The 21,084-nt window shown below is 34.1% G+C and overlaps 1 protein-coding gene across 1 annotated transcript in view; it reads right to left on the bottom strand.

The window, feature by feature from the left end:
* Positions 1-4,745: 4,745 nt before the first annotated feature.
* Positions 4,746-21,084, bottom strand: part of LOC140852368 (scopoletin glucosyltransferase-like) — a 53,946-nt gene continuing 37,607 nt past the window's right edge. The window contains exon 2 of the mRNA XM_073245305.1: positions 4,746-5,078. Within this exon, the coding sequence (XP_073101406.1) occupies positions 4,746-5,078 (333 nt within the window). The remainder of the gene's footprint in view (positions 5,079-21,084) is intronic.

The following is a 21,084-nucleotide window of genomic DNA, read 5'->3' as shown; positions in this document are numbered from 1 at the left end:
AATGGTTGTCCATTGACGATCAGTTGCTCAGGTCTGAGCTAGTTTGCAGAGCACTTTCTTTTCGTCTTTATGATCTACTAGATCTCCAATAGACTGTATAACTTAGACAGCATTTTTGAACATTTACCAAGACTCATCGATCAGACAATCAGTACAGCTCACACACTTCCTTCCTTCCAACATAGACCCCATAGCCTTCAACACATAATTACTGTAGTATCTCACGTTGCTGACCAAACCGATCTTCCTCTCTTTCAAGATGTTACCTTTCCTGCACTTGCTATAGACCCCTCTCCTCTCCCTCGATGGAGTCGTCGATGCAGTGCAGCCATTGGAGAGTCACCAGAAAGGTCCTCCTTCTCGGACTCCTCTGGAATAATATATTTTTAACAATATTTTATTTTATTTATCTATTCTATATATATTTAAAAATAATTAAAATAATAAAAAATATATTTTATACATAGTGAGAATTGTAAGTTATCAAGAAATCTTGTGAAGACCGACGATCTTGATTCTACAAAACTTCTTAATAAACCCATTATTTTTTATTATTTTTATCTTTAACCATTTTTAAATCTTTCCATCTCTTCCTCTTTTCCTTTGATCATCTTCTCATACACTCCCAACTCTCTCAATAGTAAAGCCGACAATGTTGCCGATGTCCTTTGATCATCTCCTTGCACACTCCCTAAATCTTCCAATAGTAAAGCGGACAATATTGTCTAGCAGCTATCACTGCCACCAATGACAGCAGCATCTTCGTGCTTAGAGCAGAGCGAAAATATATATGAATGTGCCTCCAACTGATGGCTCGTGAGAGATTTAAACATTAAAAATCGAGAAAAAATCTTTCTTTTTTTTCGATATTGAAATTTTAGTGATTTAAATTTTATTTTTTTTAAAAATAAAAATTTAAACTTTAAAAAAAAATTCTTTTTTCTTTTTTTTTCTTTCTTTTCTTTCTTCCATCTTCTTCTTCTCTCCTTTTTTTTTTTGATGCTTGCTCAAGCGTTGCCGCCCTTGGCGGCGCCCGCCCCTTCCCGCCTCGCCTCACCCCACCCCTCCTACTATCGAGGTCCCACCACCTCCCGCTTTCTTTTTCTTGCTTCCTTCCTCTTCCTCTCTCTCTCTTTTTTTTCCGATGCTCGCTCGAGCATCATCGCTATCGCCTTTGGCCGCATCCATCCCTTCCCTTCCTGATCTCAGAGCCCCACCACCTCCCACTCCAGCATGTAGTACTCCTCTAAGCCTCCTCCGGCACCAACAGATCCCTCGATAACCCCTCTTCCTCCAACGGTGGCGATGAGCTCCACCACACCCTCCCTTGTCACCGCGCTCAGAGAAGGGCACATCGGTTTTCGTCACACTCCCCATGGATGCCGTCGAGGCGATGGGGTAGATGGGTTTTTGCATCGTCTCAATTGGGGAGAAAGTGGCCAAGGGAAGCTTAGGCACAGATAGGTTTTTGTATCATCTCATTCGGGAAGGAAGCAGTCGATGGAAGCTTAGGCAATGGGCTACAATTTTGTGGCGTCTAGCTCCTTGTTGGCCCGTCCATGGCTCTCTATCGTACCAAAGTCAAAGAAAAAAAAATACTGCCTTGGGCACGTGGCAATCTATTATTCAAGAAAAAATACATACATGGCGAACAGAGGCTTCTCCTCCGAGAGGCCTTCGATGCATGGCCATATATTTAGTTTTTCTTGAAATAATATTTTTATAAATTAAAATTTTAACATAACATAAAAGACATTATGGATGATATCAAATGTTCTAAATAGAAATATAAAGTTAAATTGTTTAAATAATATGATAATAAGAAGTTACATAATCATTTTTGTTATTTGCTGACAAAGAAATCATTCTTTGAATCATTATTTTTATATCAGTTATTTTGGAATCTTCATCATTAAGCAAAGCACGACTATTTATTTGCATCCCATGCTTGTCTTTTTTCTTTATAGTCATATCAATACCAGAAATTTCATCCTCATCTACTTCAATATGCAAAAAAAATAATTATCAATTATTAAAATAAAATATATAAATATAATTATCTATATGTAAAAGAATAAAAATATATCACTCACAATGGATTTTTTTTGATTTATCTTATTTTTCGCTTCATTGCATGCATTATTCAAAATCTAATTTTCTTGTTTGAGATTATATTCATCAACTTTAATTTGAAAGATATAATTTTTTTTATAACTTTTTTAATTTTCAAGGGAACCATAGAATCATCATCTTTCTGCATGAAGAAAAACACATGATGATAAAATCTGATAAAAATTCAATCAAGCAGTCTCCATCTCCATCACCAATATCATCATTGTCAATTTCAATATCTAATTACTGAATTGAAAAATATCTTGAGCATTCGTGATAAAATTTTCACCGTTTACTAATCTCATATTAATTTATAGTTTGAATACATGACAATGGTTCTATAAATATGATCTATTAATAAAAGCTTGAACAATATCTTCTCTTCGATCTTTAGGAATAACAGGCAGAATCTACCTAAAATCTCTACAAAAAAGTATTACCTTTCTTTCAAAAGGTTTATATGTATTCTCAGGATTTACATGTAGTAAAATATCTCTTAAAATTCTATCTACAGCTTCGAAACAATATCTGTGAGTCATTGGAGCTTCATCCCAGATAATAATAATAATTTTTATATTTATGATTAATTCTGTAATATGACTATCATATTTAATCTCATAAATTGAATTCTTGTTGATAATGGTTTCATAAATATGATCTATTAATGGAAGCTTGAACAATTTCTTCTCTTCGATCTTTAAATATAACAGACGAAATCTACCTAAAATCTCTACAAAAAAATATTATCTTTCTTTCAAAAGATTTATATGTATTCTTAGGATTTACATGTCGTAAAATATCTTTTAAAATCTTATCTACAGCTTCGAAACAATATCTGTGAGCCATTGAAGCTTTATCCCAGATAATAATTTTTGTACTTATGATTAATTCTGTAATATGTCTATCAAATTTAATCTCACAAATTGAATTCTCATTGATAACTATCAGAATACAAAATCTTGAATGTGCAGTTCTCCCAAAAAGGGATGCATTTCAAAGGGTGAACGACGGTGGCTGCCCCAACCTGGCGGCCCCCCCTCCTCCGACGATGGTGAGGATGGATCGATGAATGACGGCTGACGGCCGTTGCCCCATCCATCCATGTGGTGTTTTTGAAACCCAGTCCGGCCTTAAAACAAAAGAAAAAAAAATTAAAACAGGGGAAGAAAGAGCAATGTAAGAATCTCAAGGTGGGCTGGGTGTTTCCTTTTTTTTCCATTCTTGGAGTCAATTAAATGGGAGGCTTGGAGAGGCCGAACGGGGAAGCTTAGATGATGGCTGGGCGCATGTTGGGTGTTTCCTTTGCTATTTTCATTCTCAGGGTCTCAATTGCGTAGGAGGCTTGGAGCGGCCAAATAGAGCTCTCAGGGTGGGAGGATTGGAGCAGTTGGAAAAGAAAGCTTAAACGATGGCAGGGCTGGGTTTTTTTTTTGTTTTCCATTCTCGAGAGTCAATCAGATGAGAGGCAAGGAGAGGTCGAACAAGGAAGCTTAGACGATAGCTGGGCTTTTGTGTTGGGTATTTCTTTTGTTTTTTTCATTCTCAGGGTCTCAATCACGTAGAAGACGTAGAGATCTAGAAGTCCAGTTGAGCACTTTTTTCACTATTCCTTAGGCCACGTGGCTGCTTTTCTTCGTTCCCAAGATCTCATGCGTCAAACAAAGGCTTCTCCATTGTGAGACCTTCATTTTAATATATATATATATATATATTAGATTTAATTTTTTTTTTAATATTTTTATATACTATTATTGAAAAATTGGAGAAATATTTGAACTTAGCTAATTTGTGTTGGACTCATTCAAATTTACATCTGCCTATTCTTACTTTTCTTTCGTTTATCTTTTTCTTAACAAAAAAAATTAGTTTGGCATCTTTCATTATAATCAATCTATAAACATCAAACAAACTAATGGATACTTCCACTAAGAAATAAAATTCAAGAAGCTATTGCAAGAAAACTAATCATTTAAATCATATCCATGATCTCTCAAGCAGCTATCTATCCATCAATTCTTGTATCAGATTTCTCATATCAACATAGGATAACCCACCCTCCTCCATCGCCTTCTTTGCCATTTTTTTAACTCTTAGTGTACCTCTTCATACCTTCTATCTCCTCTCCATCATCCACCAATCAAAATGGATTCTCTGCGGTACTCAAAAAGTATCGTAGGTACTGGTGTGTATGTTGGTGCCATCCATCATAAGATAGACGGATGGCACGTTCTGTCTAAATTGTCCAAATACCTCTTGAGATTTATAAATTTTTTTTTCTAATATTTTAACATGTATGCGTGATTGTCCAGCTTATGATGGATGATGTCCAGCTATACATAGCGTCCTACAATATTTTTGAAATACCTTGGAGGATCCATTCCCTCGTCAATCACCTCAAGGCCCTCTCTATCCGTGGCACCCCAACCAACTCCCTGTAATCGAGCTTGCTCCATAATTCTTGGCCCCGACCCCAACTCTGATCCACAGCACCTCCACGACCAGCTTCTCATTGTAGAATTACTCGGCAAAAAGCAGCCGCGTGATTGGGCTGCCGATGGTCATGCTTTCCAGTGTCAAATTCCAGCCATAATGGGTCATGAAATACCCGACGCCTCATGGTTCAGAATTAGTATCTACGGTGCCCATCCCGTCGCAATCAAGCCCCTCCCTCCAATCCTCTCCTTGTATCCATCCGGCATCCACCCATCCACCTGGCTTCTCACCACCCAAAGGCAAGGATGCCCACAGTTGTTGAGGCCCAATGCTCGCTCACGCAACTCAGCACTGCTGAACAGGCACAGGCTCGCAAAACAAACATAAACAAACCATTCGGGCTCCTTCTTATTCACCCATTTCAAGCACTTGCCATGGTCCACGGGACCCCCGTTCCCTCTCAAAAATTTGTCCTCCAGCTCCTTGTTGCACGAGGCCACAGGGCTGACGTGCCAAGCCTTTTTGCCGTGGTCCTTGCAAAACGATCATGCCACCGAAGAAAGCGATAGCGGGACGGAGAGAAAAATCGGAGAAGAAATACGGACACCTATCTCGATATATGTTGAAGGAAGGTTCTGACGATGCAGAATCTTTATTTTAATATATATATATATATATAATTTATTTTATTTTAAAAATAAAAATATTAATATTAAAAATTTATGAATCAAATATATTTAAAAAGTATAAATATATCGAAAAAAAATCAGTAATAGATAGAAGAGCAAATATATCAGTTCTTATCTTTATCAACAAATTATATATCTAAACACATTTTAGCTGCTGAGCAAGTTTATCAAAAATAACAAATTAATTATATTAAGATCATCTTCGATAGTAGTATTTAGTTTATACTTTCTAAGATTTGTTAAACAGTTATTAGTTTGATCAAATATAAATATTTTTTGGTTCTTAACAAATATTTTTTTTCAAAAAAAAAAAAAGATCATGCTATTTTACCATGGTTCTGATCTTTTTAACCTATTAACTGCAACAGAAAGTATCATCATAAATTTTAGCTATAGTCCTACAATAATAATAGGTTTGTACTACAAACTATATGAGCTATCAAGTACTTCCAATTTTTCTTTATAGATGAATTTCTTCTCCTTAAAAAAATAATAACTATGTGAATTGTGTCTCATTTTTCTGGTGATCTAATTTCATTAATCCATCAATTTTTCTTGTGCTGATGATAGCTTCTTATCAAGGACCAATAATTGTTTGATGCTCCTATGCCATAAATATAATCTGAACCGCAATAATTTTTAACCTATACATGAGTATGCAGTTAGTTGTATTTAGATTATAAATATAGATTTTGATATCAGCTTAATACAATTTTCTGAAATGTTGCTTAAGGACCCATTCCAGTACTGTGCAATTTCTAGAATTTGCACATCCATGTAACATATGGATGCAAGAGGATATAGATAAGCACAATTTTTCTGGAACGTAGAAGAAAAACAGACTTTAGTGATCATAATATTAATGTCAATAAAATTAGGAATCTATGTAAGAAAATTATCTCTATATATTGGTATGATCATCCCCACAAAAAATAATAGCAATAGGGCCAGTTTTTCTTTTTGAATAACAGGTTCATTAAATTCTAACAAGTTTGGCCTATAAGGTGATAGATATTTTTTACATACTACAAATTAAAGGTAATAGCTGTTGATATTTGTGATTCCATATTGTTCAAAGTCAGTTAACAGGAAAAAAAAATAAAACACCCAAATCTAACAATAGCATACCTCAAATTTTGTATCTCCAAATTTTTTTATAGATCAATTTTTGTCTATCACTGGTTCACTCTAGAGGTCCAACAAAAGCTATATGGCATATGATATATGCAGAATAAATAGATGAATATAGCTAAGTTATAAATTTTTTTAGCACAAACACTGATGGATGAAGTGCACATACACCTATTAGACAAAGGTCATTATAATTTTTCAGACCGAGTTTGCTAAAATCAACAAAATTAAATATTTGAAATAGTATAGCGGTGGTGTCATTATCAACTTCTTGCATGGTTGTCCATCTATTAAATTAGTTATGTGGTGATGGATAGTTACTCCAAATTTTTTTCAGTTCAAAGCAACATTAGACTATTCAAATAAATATATACTTCCTTCAGTAAGCTGAGCTCTAAACTGCATAGTATCTTCCTTATTGAATATAAACCCCCTATACGTAAAAAAAATATATTAGTATCGTATAACTCATATATGAAAAATATTGATGAGAATTTATATAATCAATAGTTCATTAATTTTTCCTACATCAAAAAAAGAATTGCTTCTTCCACACCCAAGGATGGAAAGAAGATTGCATAGAAAAATTGACATCATGAAATGACATACTGGAATATTTAGCTGAACAATTTTTAATAAATGATCGATCAAATTCTTGATAACCAATTGAAGCAACAGTAAGATCTCAATTTTCACGAACTTTTTAAGAAACAATAATATACATGAGCATCTTAAAAAAATTTATATAATATCTAAAATAGCTATTTAGATTGCAAATAAATAAATTGTACCTTCATCAGTTGTTGATGCCACAGTCATGGATGAAATATTTTCTTGAAGACCAAAATTGTTGGTAGCCATTCCCTTGCTCCTAGTGTCAATAGTGGTTTCAAAATTATCAAATCCAAATATTGATATACTTATTTTTCTTTGAATGCTAAATGGGTTATGTTCATCATGGATCATAAAATCTTCATACCTAACTATATTGAAAGTTTCTTTACTATTGACCATCAAATTTCAATACAAATATAAAGCTGTTTGTTTGCTACAAATATGAGTCAAGCAATGCTTTTCCTTTTTTGTTCTCTGAACTTTTCACTAATAATATTTATTCTTCTTGGTCTATTTTGCCTACCTACTTCGGAGGAGTAAATTATATTTTCTAAAAAAAAAGGTTCATAAATCCAATAACAAATAAAGGCAATTAGAATTTAAATATATCATTATTTTGCCCTGAACTAAAGCATCCTCTTTTTTCGACATTACTCATAAAAATATATTACAAAAAGGTTTCAAATTAGAGAGGAATAATACTCTAACATAGTAGAAACTTTTTTTTTTTTTTTTACATCATAAAAGGTCAAAGCTTTCTATGGGGAATGCTACCCCTCGAATGACTCTGAATCTGATTTAATCATTTTTATTATTTATTGACTTCCCTATATAGATCCTGAAATTCACTCATCAATTTTTAGACCTCTCAAGCAGTAACTGATGTTCCCAATTTAATTGATTGTGCTTTGCTTGAAGATCTTACTCAACATTATAAATCATCCCAATCAAATATTTACAGTATTTTTTATCTTCAAATTGAAATCTATAATTTCTAAATTAAATTTGTTCCTTAATTTTTTTATCCCAAAGGCCGCAAAATCTTCCTCCATTAACTCTCTCCGATCTCCTCCTATCTGACCCCATGCCCTGGCCACCCAACCACTTCTTCCTTCTGACATGGTATTATGTTGACAAAAGACATTGAATATTAACCATCACATACTTCGATGCCATAAATTGGTCTTGGGAGAGATATTTTTTTATAATTTATTCTAAAATAACTTTGGATGAAATTTGAATCCTTTGCATCTCTGCAACTCTATTTAATGAAAATACAAAGATAAATGTTTTTCAACAAATAGAAAAAAAACTATGGTGAAGAAAAATCAAACCACAAATTTTGCATTAAAAAAAAGATTGCTATAATAAAAAATCAAAAAGAATATTAAGAATAAGCATAGACCATAATATACTCATTCCTTATTATATAGACATAAATATTTTTTTATCTATATATTAATTAATAATCACCAAAAGAATACCTCAAAGCAACAACCAAGCTATTGGATCAATTGTAATTCAAAGATGTGACCTATATAAAAAAATATCTAAGCCAGTATTTTTTCTTCAAGATAGCTTATACTGTTGGGAATTGTATCCTAAAACCAATCGTATGATGATTGAGTTCTTTTTGTATATGAATTATTCACTAATAAATAAAAGTTATTTTAAAATTATTCATTACAAAATTGCATCTTCTTTGTAGAACTCTTGTGTTGTGATGAAGTTCTTAGAACTATCTTAGTAAGCGATAAAGAGAAGATTTATCGTATAGTTCTTAAACATATTCGCGATCAAATGATACATCATTATAGGATGATAATGTTTATCAAGTGGAGATCGTTGTGTGCCATATGGGTTGGTTGTTCTCTTAACCAAGGAGTATGATAACACTAGTATGGTATACAGATGAGATTAGGGTACATCATCACTGAATAGATGACTCACCTACTGAATATTCTGCTGTCAAGAGCTATTCGCAAAACATATGAGTATAAGTATCCCTCAGACCTAAGATTACCACAGTGACTTGCTAACAACTCACTGTGCTTTAGTGTCGGACCATCTGAATTTCTAATACAGTGACTTGCTAACAACTCACTGTGCTTTAGTGTCGGACCATCTGAATTTTTAATACAGTGACGGAAGGCTATTGGGTATAGTCAAGTACTTATGAAGTCTGTGTGTGGATCAAGATGGGATTGACTCCTTTGGATTATAAGAACTGATGTATCACTGTATTTCAATTTAGTAAAGCTTTAGCCAAGATAATCCATGAGATAGATTTGAAAAGTTCAAATACAATATGGATGAAATACTCAGGGTTAACGGTTAACCCTTGGTCATCCTAGAGCATTCAGGATCAAAGGGATGAATTATGCAGTAACCATATGTATAGGTTCTGAAATATTTCTTTATGATTATTCGACCTATCTAGACGTCAGAAATCATTGCTACATGGTATCTTCGATTAGTGCAAAAAACTATTCCTACACTACCGACTTAGTGTTCGAATGTATGGAGTCACGCACACAAGTTAGACGACGTAGAAAAGTATTGACCTATATTTATATATTCAATTTTGAAGTACTTGACTTGATTGAATATATAGACTAACTTGATTGAGAATTAAATTATGGGTCAAATGAGATTGAAGAGTTGACTATATCTAGCTAGCACTATACATGAGGTTCAGGTTCAATCTCGAAGATGAACAATTTTTGATCTATGATCTAAGGAGCCTATGAGAGATTGGATTAAAGTACTAATTAATTTTAGATTAGATCTAAATTAATTAGACTTAATTGAGTTCAAAATTTTAAATTAGACTTGATCCTAAATCCTAAACAGTTTAAGATCGATAGCTTTTCGAAACTATTTCAAATCAGCTTCGAATTGGATTCGAATTGATCCAATTTTGGATGAGATCCTTAGAGTTCATTTTCACTGAAACTCTCTCACCTTCATGACCAACCAGCATCTGGTATGGTGCTGGTTGTGGGCCATCCCACATGGGTGTGGGCGTGGCTGCAAAGTGGGTGCCATATTAGGTGCCAATCTTTTCTCATGTAGGAATTAGGGGTGGCAATCAGATCGGGTCAGATCATAAATGGATCAGATCAAAAAATTATCAATTCAAATCTGATCTATTTATTAAATGAGTCAAAAATTTAAGTCTGAACTCGATCTGTTTATTAAACAGATAACTCGATCTGATCCATTTAATCCGTTTATTGAATAGGTCAAATTAGGTTAAACGGATTAAGTGAATTAAACAGGTTAAATAGATTGGGTTAAATGGGTCAGAAATAGGTTAAACAGATCTTAAATAGATTAAACATGTTAAGCAGATTAGATTAAATGGGTCAGAAATAGGTTAAATAGATTAAACAGATTAAATAGGTTATCTGACTTAACCCTATCTGAATATTAAACGGGTTAAACGGGTTAAATGGATTAGATATATAAAATTTAAATCTGACCCACTTATTAAATGGATTAAATGGGTTTAAAGACCTGTTTATGATCCAAACCTATTTAGCCTAAATCCAAACCTATTTATGATAGGTCGAACATGGGTCGGGTTGGTGGGTTGGGTCATATTTTGTCAGTCCTAGTAAGAATCCTTCTTTGATAAGTTGTAGACTGATTTAAAGCTTGTTTGAATTAGGAGTTCTATTCTTATTGGATCATGAGAATCATCTATAAATAGAGAGGGTCTCTACCTATGGATGCATAGCAATCAAAGTATGAGAAAAGAAAGAAAGAGAGAGAGGCATCTGGCAGTGTGGGTGTCCCATCCTTGGCATGTCTCCCTCCTTGCCGCCCCTCTTCTCCAAGTCATGGGCCCTCCTTGGGCATCCTCCTTGCTGGTGTGAGGTGTCACACCAGCACTTCTCTCCCTTGGTGGCCTTGTGAAGGTGCTTCAATTCGAAGTTTCATCTCGCTTTCCTGCGAAGCTTGGTGTGCGTGCGAAGTAGAAGGCCTGCAGATCCAGGCCTATACGAAAGTTTGAATCTAGATTCTGAAGATTTGATCCTTATTTCATGATAATTCGGATAAAAATTTGATCTTTATTTAGTTAGATATATAGAAAATTTTTAAATGCAATCCTGGTTATCCATGAGAAATAGGCTTTCTTTCCCTTCAATTGGTATCATAGCCAGGGTTTGATACATGGATACATAACTAAATTTTTTTAGATTATTTATATATAATTAAAATTTTATATTAAATATTAAATCTAATTTAAATATATTTAAATAAAATTTATGATTTGATTTTGATTGGATTATATGAACCTAATCAATGGTTGATTAAAGTTGCTATAAGTTAGTTATAACAGAATTTTATTGTTGCTGAATTTTATTGGAATAACAATCTAATTTAAAATTTATTTTAAATTAATTTTAATAGAATTTTAATATTGTTATTTTTATTATGAAGTTAGACTAATTTCAGATCTGAATTGAATCCATTTTGATAGATTTTCAGATCTAAATTCTAACAAAATTTTGTATTATATCAAAACAGATTTAACCAAAAAATTAATCCTTATACGTTCATGTTTGTATCTAATTAATTTTTTATATGATATTAGATCTGATATAATTAGTATAAGATATATTTCATATCTGATATGATGTATATGTGCATCAAATCTAATTAGATTAGATAAAGAACATGATTGATAAGATCAAGAACATATTCATGACATAAATTATTTTATCAAAATTAAATATTGATGTGATTGCATATGAAATTAGATTTCAGATCTTAGTAGTCTAGTACTCGAATTAATGAGATCATCAGATCGTCTGATCATAAGAGATCGAAAGAATTAATCTTTCGCTCTTACCCATTTGATGGATTCTCTTATGACGTATAGGAGTATCATTGTGATCTAGTTTTATGAAGAAGAAAAGTGAACAGATTGTTATAAATTATTTTGATCATAAATATGTTTAGATCAGATCTAAAGTGATTTATTATTTATTACAATAAGATAAATTCAGATATAAAATTATTTTAAAATTTGAATAGCATATTACATTAGATGTAATCGATATTGATCTAAAAGTTATCATGATGCATATGATGTATGTATGAAGCTTAGATTATACCTACACATGTTTAATTGTTAAATATATTATGAAAATTTATTTTCATGAGTTGAAACATATGGTATGCTTCACTTGAAATCTTGGTAGAATAGTTCTACAAACTGAAACACATGTTTCATACATTTAATTTTGAATTAAGTTTGAATGATCTAAATTTGAGAATTGAAGATCATTAAGACACCATATAAATCGATGGGCTATGGGTCGGCATGAATCAGATCCTTCTAATGGGTTAGACCTAGGGTTAGAAACATATATGGATTTAGTAGAGAAATTGATTAAATCTAATCAAGAGTTAAATTAGATTAGATCAGAATTTCTTTAGATCAACCTAAATAGTTGAAGTTTGATCAAGTCCATATTTTTGACCTTAATAAATGGACCATGATCATAGCTCTGTGGTTGAGCCTGAATCTTCTGGTGGATCAAATTAAAACTAATTAATCAGTTGGTGTCTAAGGTAAGTTTGACAAATTCAATCAAGTGGTTATTAATTGGGAGCTACTCATCTAGATGCATCTACGATGAGTTAATGGTATATCCCTCCCACTAATCTCACTTACCTGGCCAACATGATAGATTATATTTTGATTAGTTCACTAGTCGAATCGTGCTAACCCATGCCATCAAGATAAATCAGTATGACTGATTTAGATGTCTTTAGATCAGCTTATGTCGAATCCTCTACATGACTTGGTGAAGTCAGTGAGAGGATTTACAGCTTGCGGGTCAATTTCTTCTCTTATTCTCAAGTCAGTAAAATCAAATCCTTTAAATTATTAGGTCCATAAAATGATACAGTTATGGTGATAACTTGTTCATAGCCTCTCATTAAGGTGCGTGATAATGAGTCTAATATTTCAAATAGACATTGGACGTGCCACACGCCTAGTATCTATTACGTATTGAAATTATCATCCATCATATGACCATCATATTGTACCTTTAGATCAATGCTCAGTTGGCCGAGCTATATTCGGATCTGCACATCCATTTATTGAATGTACTTGGTGTTGCCATGTTAATGGTTGGACCTAATCAGGATTTTCAGTGGAGGTGCCACATGCCTATTGAAGAAATGCCTAGGGCAAAATCTAATTGCTAGAAGTTATTTAGAGAAATAATTGGTTATGAACCTACCATGGATGTATTAGGATTGATTGAGCTACACTCGGATCTGAATACAGTCTGTGGATTCTAGTATCCGCTAAAAAATTAATGTAATTCTTCGAATTGAAGGTAGAGGCTATCAGTTCGTATAAAATAGTGAGAGAATTTTTAGACTAAAGTCTATATTTTTGGGATTAAAAGTAATTCATATACTAATAGACTTTTATTTTTTCCTTTCAACTATGGCCAACACACTATCCCTTCATTCGCTGTTGGACAGTGACAAGCTTATCGGATCCAACTTCGATAGCTGATATCAAAAATTGAAAATCGTCTTGGAGCATGATAGAATTCTATACATCCTTATGGATGAGGCATCTAAAGAACTTGCTGTCAATGCTCGTGCCACGAGAGACACTTACATGAAGTGGCTCAATGATCGTACAACTATACATTGTGTGATGAGGACAGCTATGAACAACGAACTTAATCATAAGTTCAAGGATGCACAGTCAGAGCAGATCATTCAAATGTTAAATGAGTCCTTTGACATCTCTGAGGATGTGGAGGGATAAAACCTCCTGCACAGTATTCAATGCCTGTATACGAGAGAAGAATTCAGTCATCGATCATGTACTATACATGATTGAGTAGATTGAATGCCTAAGCAAACTTGGCTTTTCATTGCATGAATAATTAGATAAAGATGCTATCCTCAACTCGCTATCGAAATTCTATCTATCCTTTCTCAGTTATTACAGAATGACGAAGCCTGCAGTAAACTATCATGGTTTGCTAGGGTTACTGCAGACTTTTGAGAAGAACCACCAGCTCAAGAAAGAGTCGGTGCATGTTGTAGGAGGTTCATCTATAGGTCGTCGATCTTCTAAAAAAGAAAAGAAAAAGAAGGTGTAGAAATTTTGTGCCGTCGATCCTAAATAGAGCAAAATATCGAAAGTCAACAAGAGCCAGATGGAATACTTCTTTTACAAGAAGCTGGATCATTGGAATAGGAATTGTCCAGCTTATATAGCCATCCTTGGCCCAAATAGGCCTAAGAACAAGAGAAAAAAGTAAACAGTTACTTCACAAGGTACTTATATGATAATTCCTTATAATTTCTCTGTTTGTGATACTACTATCTGGATATTGGATACCAGAAATTTGATTAATATATGCAATTCATTGCAGAGACTGTAAGTAAGTAGGAAGTTTCGAGAGGACGAGCAATTTTTGAACGTTGGAGATGGAAGCTTTGTTTTAGTTTTGGCTTTAAAAATTTTACAGTTTGTCTTCGAGTCCAGTAGTGTCATGTTAGATGATTGTCATTATTGTCCTTCATTTTTTATGAATGTCATCTCTGTAGGCCTTTTGATCAAATTTGGTTTTAAGTTTATAATAAAGGATGATTTTTATGATATCATTATGAATAATACTGTAATTATACGTGGACAATTAAGATATGATATATACATAATATCACGATCTGTTGGTGTAATGTACACATCCAATAAATATCCTAAAATAGATAATATCAGTGAATCCTATCTTTGGCATTGTAGGCTTGGTCATATGAATAAGAATATGATTGACAGGTTAATCAAGGAGCGTGTCCTTAAAATAGATGATTGTGAATCATTACCAACCTACAAATTCTGTCTACTTGATAAGATGACTAAGTCACCTTTTAAGAAAAAAGGTGAAAGAGCCAATAATGTCCTAGGTCTAATATATATCGATATATGTGAATCTATGAACATAAGTACCAGAGGAGGATACTACTACTTTATTATGTTTACAGACGATCTATCGAGGTATGGATATGTCTATCTTATGAAGCATAAATCAGAATCATTTGAAATGTTTAAACGATTTCGTACTAAAATAGAGAAATAAATTGAAAAGAGTATTAATATCTTTCGATCAGAATGAGGAGGTGAATACCTCTTTAGTGACTGCTTGATATATCTAGAAGAGAATAAGATTCTCTCACAGTGGATCTCTTTTGAAACACCATAATATAACGGGGTGTCTGAAAGAAGAAATCGAACCTTGTTAGACATGATCTGATCTATAATGGACTTTACGAGTTTGCCAATCTCCTTCTGGAGATATGCTCTAGAAACTACCTGCTATATTCTGAATAAAGTGTCAAGCAAGTCTGTTAATAAAACTCCATATGAGATATGGACTGGGTGTAAGCCGGTGCTCTCACACCTTAGGGTCTGGGGGTGTTTAGCTTATGTCAAGCATTTAAAGATAGATAAGCTAGGACCTAAGTCCGATAATGCTTATTCGTAGGGTATCTAAAGAAAACTAAAGGATACTACTTCTACCTCGCCGAAGAGCAAAAGGTGTTTGTCAGCAACAATACAGTCTTTTGGAAAAGGAGTTCCTTAGAGAAGAAGCTAATGTCTGTAAAATTGAACTTGGTAAAGTTCAAGAGATGGAAGGACCAACACACACATAATTAGATTTGATTAGATAATCAAATTCGAAGCCAGTAGAGGCACCATTGAGAAGATCCAATAGAGTGAAGGAACCAGATCTAGGGTTTCAGGGTTAGATCTTGAAACTTTTTCAGATCAAGCAGTAGAAGACTAAAATAAATCAAAATTTATCTTATAAAATCAGAGAATCCCTAGATCTAAGATCCTATTACATGATTATTACATAGCATTAAATCAAAAATTAAAATATAAAAACAAGAACTACATGTTGATCATATCAACATGTTTCTATACTACATCTAATGTATGTAAAATATAATAGATCAGATCTATTACCTTGCAAGTTAGATGTTCTAACTTTGCTGATCCAGACTTGAGGATGATGTTATGAGCCGCACATACATCCGACCTCCAGAAGTCATCCACATAAGCCCACGAATCACGATCAGAAGTTTTGGTCCATGAAATCAACACAGTATGCTAGTACTGTGTTGATCCTTCTTCGATGGTCGATCAGATGCCTCCTTCTTCTTGATTTGGATTCTTTCAAAGATAAGAAGTAGGAGAAGAGTTTTAGATATGAGACACTCTCAGAAAACTCACAGATGGAGGAAGAGAAGAGGTGAACACAGCAACCCTAGAAGAAGACCCTCTTCTTCTTCTTCTCTTTGCTCTAACCCAGACACATAGTTTTGTGTTTATTATATCTCCACGCCCCTACACTCTTTCTCCCTAATTTTTACATGCCCCAAAGGTCTGAGGGTAGGTTCATAACCAATTGTACATCTAAGGGTAGATTCATAACCAATTATTTCTCTAAATAATTTTTAGTAATTTAAATTTTGTCCCATCCCTAATCAGTAGGCTTTGGCCTCCACTGAAAAGGTCTGGTTAGGTCCAACCATTAACATGACCATACTTGATCCATCTAGCCAATGAATGATTAGGTCCAACTTTGGTTGGCTAATCTAACCACTATTTAAAAAGATGCAGTCAAAAAATCATATTATGAATGACAATTCCATCAGTCGATAAGCACCAGGCCTTTGGGCCTCCAATGATTATCCAACTGATGGATCCATTATCATCCACTTAATGGAGGCTATGATCTAGTTATCACCATAACTATTTTATTTTAAAGATCTAATAATTTTAAAAGATTTAATTGATTTAGAGGAGGAGGTCAGATGAACCAGCTTATCATGATCCTTCCACTGGCTTCACCAAGTCAGCTTTAGAGAGACCATTAAAAGGGCTGGTCCAGGAGCACCTAAATTAGTCACACTGATTTACCTAGCTGACATGGGTCAGCTCGAATAGTCAAGTGATCTGATCAAAATATAATTTCACCAAGAGGTCAGATAAGTTCGATCGATGGGAGGGTCTGTCAAAGCTTGCCTTAGACACCATCAAAAATGGCTAGATAAGCGGGCTGCCAATTAAAAATCATCGGTCTAGTTTATTTTAGACACCAATTGGTTTAATTAGTTTCAATTAGATCAACCTAATAGTTCGTGCTAGACTGCTTAACCAAGAATCAAATCCATTTGATTCTCGTTAAAGATATGGACTTGACCAACTACAACTATTGTAATTGATCTAGAGAATCTTTGATCCAATCTAAGACAATAATTGATTAGATTTAGTCAATTCTCTAATTAAGTCCATCTTTAATCTAACCTTAGGTCTAACCCAATTAATGGACCTAATTCCCACTAACCCATTAACCCAATGTGTTATGGTTTGTGTCTTAGGTTCTTCAATTCACAATCCTAGAACCTAATCAAACAACTTCTTAAGGGTTGAGGTTCGGCTTTTCGAAAATAATTTTCATGTTTGTAAAATACTTTTACAATATGATTCTACCAACCAAGTTGTATGTTTGATTTATAATCAAAATGCAAGTGAAATAAGCATGAAACTATTTAGATCTAATCTAAACAGGTTCATGTAATTGAAACAATTTTAACTTTAAACTGCGCAAATTTTTCAAACAAATATATGATGGTTCTTTATATAAAAATTATTAACAAAGAGATTTTATTTTATATTTAAATATTTTTTAAATCTAATAAATTATAAATTTAATCTAGATCACATCTAACAAATTTATGATTAAAGATAGATCTACACGAACTAGGACAACCTTTGCACTGTAAGGGATAAACCTTACAGCAGGACAACCTACAGTTCGTGATTGATCTAAAAATTTTTATTTAAGATTTAATAATTAGATTATAAATTAGATCTAATCTAAAAAATAATCTAAGCATGTATTAATAATCATGTAATAAATAACCTAGGCTCTGATACCAATTGAAGGAACCAGATCTAGGGTTTCAGGGTTAGATCTTGAAACTTTTTTCAGATCAGACAGTGAAAGACTAAAATAAATCAAAATTTATCTTATAAAATTAGAGAATTCTTAGATCTAAGATCCTATTACATGATTATTATATGATATTAAATCAAAAATTAAAATATAAAAACTAAGAACTACATGTTGATCACATCTAATGTATGTAAAATATAATAGATTAGATCTATTACCTTGCAAGTTAGATATTTTAATTTTGCTGATCTGGACTTGAGGATGATGTTACGAGCTACACATGCATCTGACCTCTAGGAGTCGTTCATATGAGCCCACGAATCACGATCAGAAGTCTTGGGTCAGGAAATCAGCACAGTATGCTAGTACTGTGCTGATCCTTCTTCGATGGTCGATCAGATATCTCCTTATTCTTGATTTGGACTCTTTCAAAGATGAAAAATAGGAGAAGTTTTAGATTTGAGTGTGGGAAAAATCAGTGCAGGGGTAAAATGATAATTTTAAAATTTTTTCAAAATTATGATTTTATAGTGAAAAAATATTAATTAATCTAATTAATTAACATGAATTTACCCTACACTAGGATCTAAATATGATATATAGCATGCATGTATTTAAATTTGAAATTCGAATTTGAACAGTAAACACTTTACTGTAATGTGTTCAGAACATAATATCTTTGTGCGGGTAGTAGATTACCACAATCTGATCACCGTCGAGAGAGTCTGATTATCGTGATATAGCTACACAGTGTGTCTGAACTCTGTGGATCATCCACACGAAGCTCTCAGTTTGATCGACTCCTCACGAGTGCTAGCTCGTTGTAGAGCCCTTTCGACGGTCGATGCTGATCGAACTCCTTCGATCGATGTTTGTCGATTTTTTGGATACTCTGGATCATCAACAGACATGCTTGAGAGGATGTTGAAGATCTCTCTAAAATTTGGTGGGCTCACGACACTCGTAGCTCACCTTCTCACTTTTCGAACTCCAGGCTGAACCCTGAAGAACTCACTGAAATCCTGCGCATACTTTTTCTTTCTTTTCTTTCTTTTTCTCTCGGAAGGATTTAGACCTTCACCTTGCACACAAGGATTTCTCACGCCCAGATTTTCTCTCCAAAATTTTTCTTACACACGCCCCACTCTTCTCCTCCTTTTAAAATAATGTCAAACATCTTATCCACGTGAGAGGATAAAGATGAGTAATTGCACATTTGAATTCAAATCAAATTTTGAATTCAAATAAAAACAATTTATTCCTATCCACTAAGGGTGTGAGAAGAGGAGGTCGTGGCTTAATTTGTCGTGAGTGATTTCATGAGAAATATTCTCTCGTGTAATAAATAGGGCGTTAAAAGAGGATAAGGTCAAGGCTCTAAGATTGGTTGCTCATTCAAATTCAAACTTTGTTTTGAATTTGAATGGCCAACCAATCATCCTTATCCGCTCATATGGTGTATTAAAGTAGGACGTGAGGAGGGCTTTGTGAGAGAAAAAATTCATGAGAACTTCCTTCTCGTGAATTCAAAAGGGCGCAATGGAAGTGAGGTGGCACAGGGAGAATAGGTCAAGGTGGTTTCATTATTTAAACCAACCTAATTGAACCAAATAGGTTAGGCCCAATTAGACTAATTTAAACCTAACTAAATTAGGCTTAATTAGACTTAATAAAATCTAATCAAATCAGAAATTGATTAAGCCCAACCCCTGATCAAATCAGGGACCAAATCATCTCGACGATTAGGTCAACTCTTAACCTAATCGGGTCAAACCCAACTGAATCCAATTCAATTGGACTTGATCCAAAAATAATTACTTAATCAAATTGAGTTAATTAATGATCAAATCACTAATTAAACCTCTCATAAATATTGAGTCAAATCCGATGGATAATCGGACATCAGAATTCATCGATATGTAACCCTGATCGAAGAGTCCCAAACCAGTGGGACTCTTGATCCCAGTATCCAAAATGTGTGGAATTCATGATCAGAGAATCCTGATTCTCGATCACAGAATCTCAGACATAAAGGACTCTTTACCAGCTATCAAATCAGATAGGAACCTCTAATGTGTGTGACTCCGCAGGTTTGAACCTAAGCCGGAAGCACAAGAATCAATTCCTGTACTAATCAAAGTGACCATCTAGTATTGGTACTCGATGTCCGGATAGGTCGAATAGTCACAATCGCAACACTCAGAACCTATGTGAATATGGTTACTGTATAATTCATCCTTTTGACCCCTGTGTTTAGGATGACTCAGGGTTAAACTGTCAACCCTGATCAGATCATCCGAATCGTGCTCAACTCAAACAGTCCTGTGACTCCTCACTAGGACTACCTTGGTCAAGATTTTGCTAAATTGAAATACGACTGTATACAGCTCTTAAACTGAAGTGATCAATCCCATCTTGACACACGCACCGACAAGTCAAGTACTTGACTACACCCAGCAGCCTTCTGTCACTGAATTAGAAATTCAGGTAGTCCAGTGCCTAAGTGCAGTGAGTTGCTTGCAAGTCACCGTGGCGGTCTCAGATCGGAGGGATATTTATACCCATATTCCATCGGAGCAAATCTTGACAGCAGAAATAGCTCCAGAGTCGGTCACGTTCAGTGCAGATGTACCCTTACATCTCATCTGTATGCCATACCAGTGTCTCTACACTCATTGGTTAAGAGGACAACCAACCTATATGGCACACAATGACCTATGCTTGATAAACGTTGTCGTCCTTGGTAACAACGTATCATTTGGTCACGAACAGATTTAAGGACTAAACGATAAATCTTCCTTTGTCGAGTCTAAATAGTCCTAAGGACTTCACCACAACATAGGAGTTCATTAAAAGATGAAACATTTTGTGATGAAAAATACCAAAGTAATTTTTATTAATTCATAATTCATGTACATATACAAAAATGAGCACAACCATCAACAGGCTGACGATTGGCTTTGGGACACTATTTCCAACAATCTTCCACTTGGCCTAAAGCTAATCGGTGCAGTATCTAATACCCATCTTCGACTTGTAGTCGTCGAACTCCTTCACCGCAATGGTTTTAGTGAATGGATCGGTCA

This window comes from Elaeis guineensis, chromosome 11 (assembly GCF_000442705.2).
Source record: "Elaeis guineensis isolate ETL-2024a chromosome 11, EG11, whole genome shotgun sequence".
NCBI classification, from domain to species: Eukaryota; Viridiplantae; Streptophyta; class Magnoliopsida; order Arecales; family Arecaceae; genus Elaeis; species Elaeis guineensis.
This window is presented reverse-complemented; position numbering and strand designations above follow the sequence as displayed.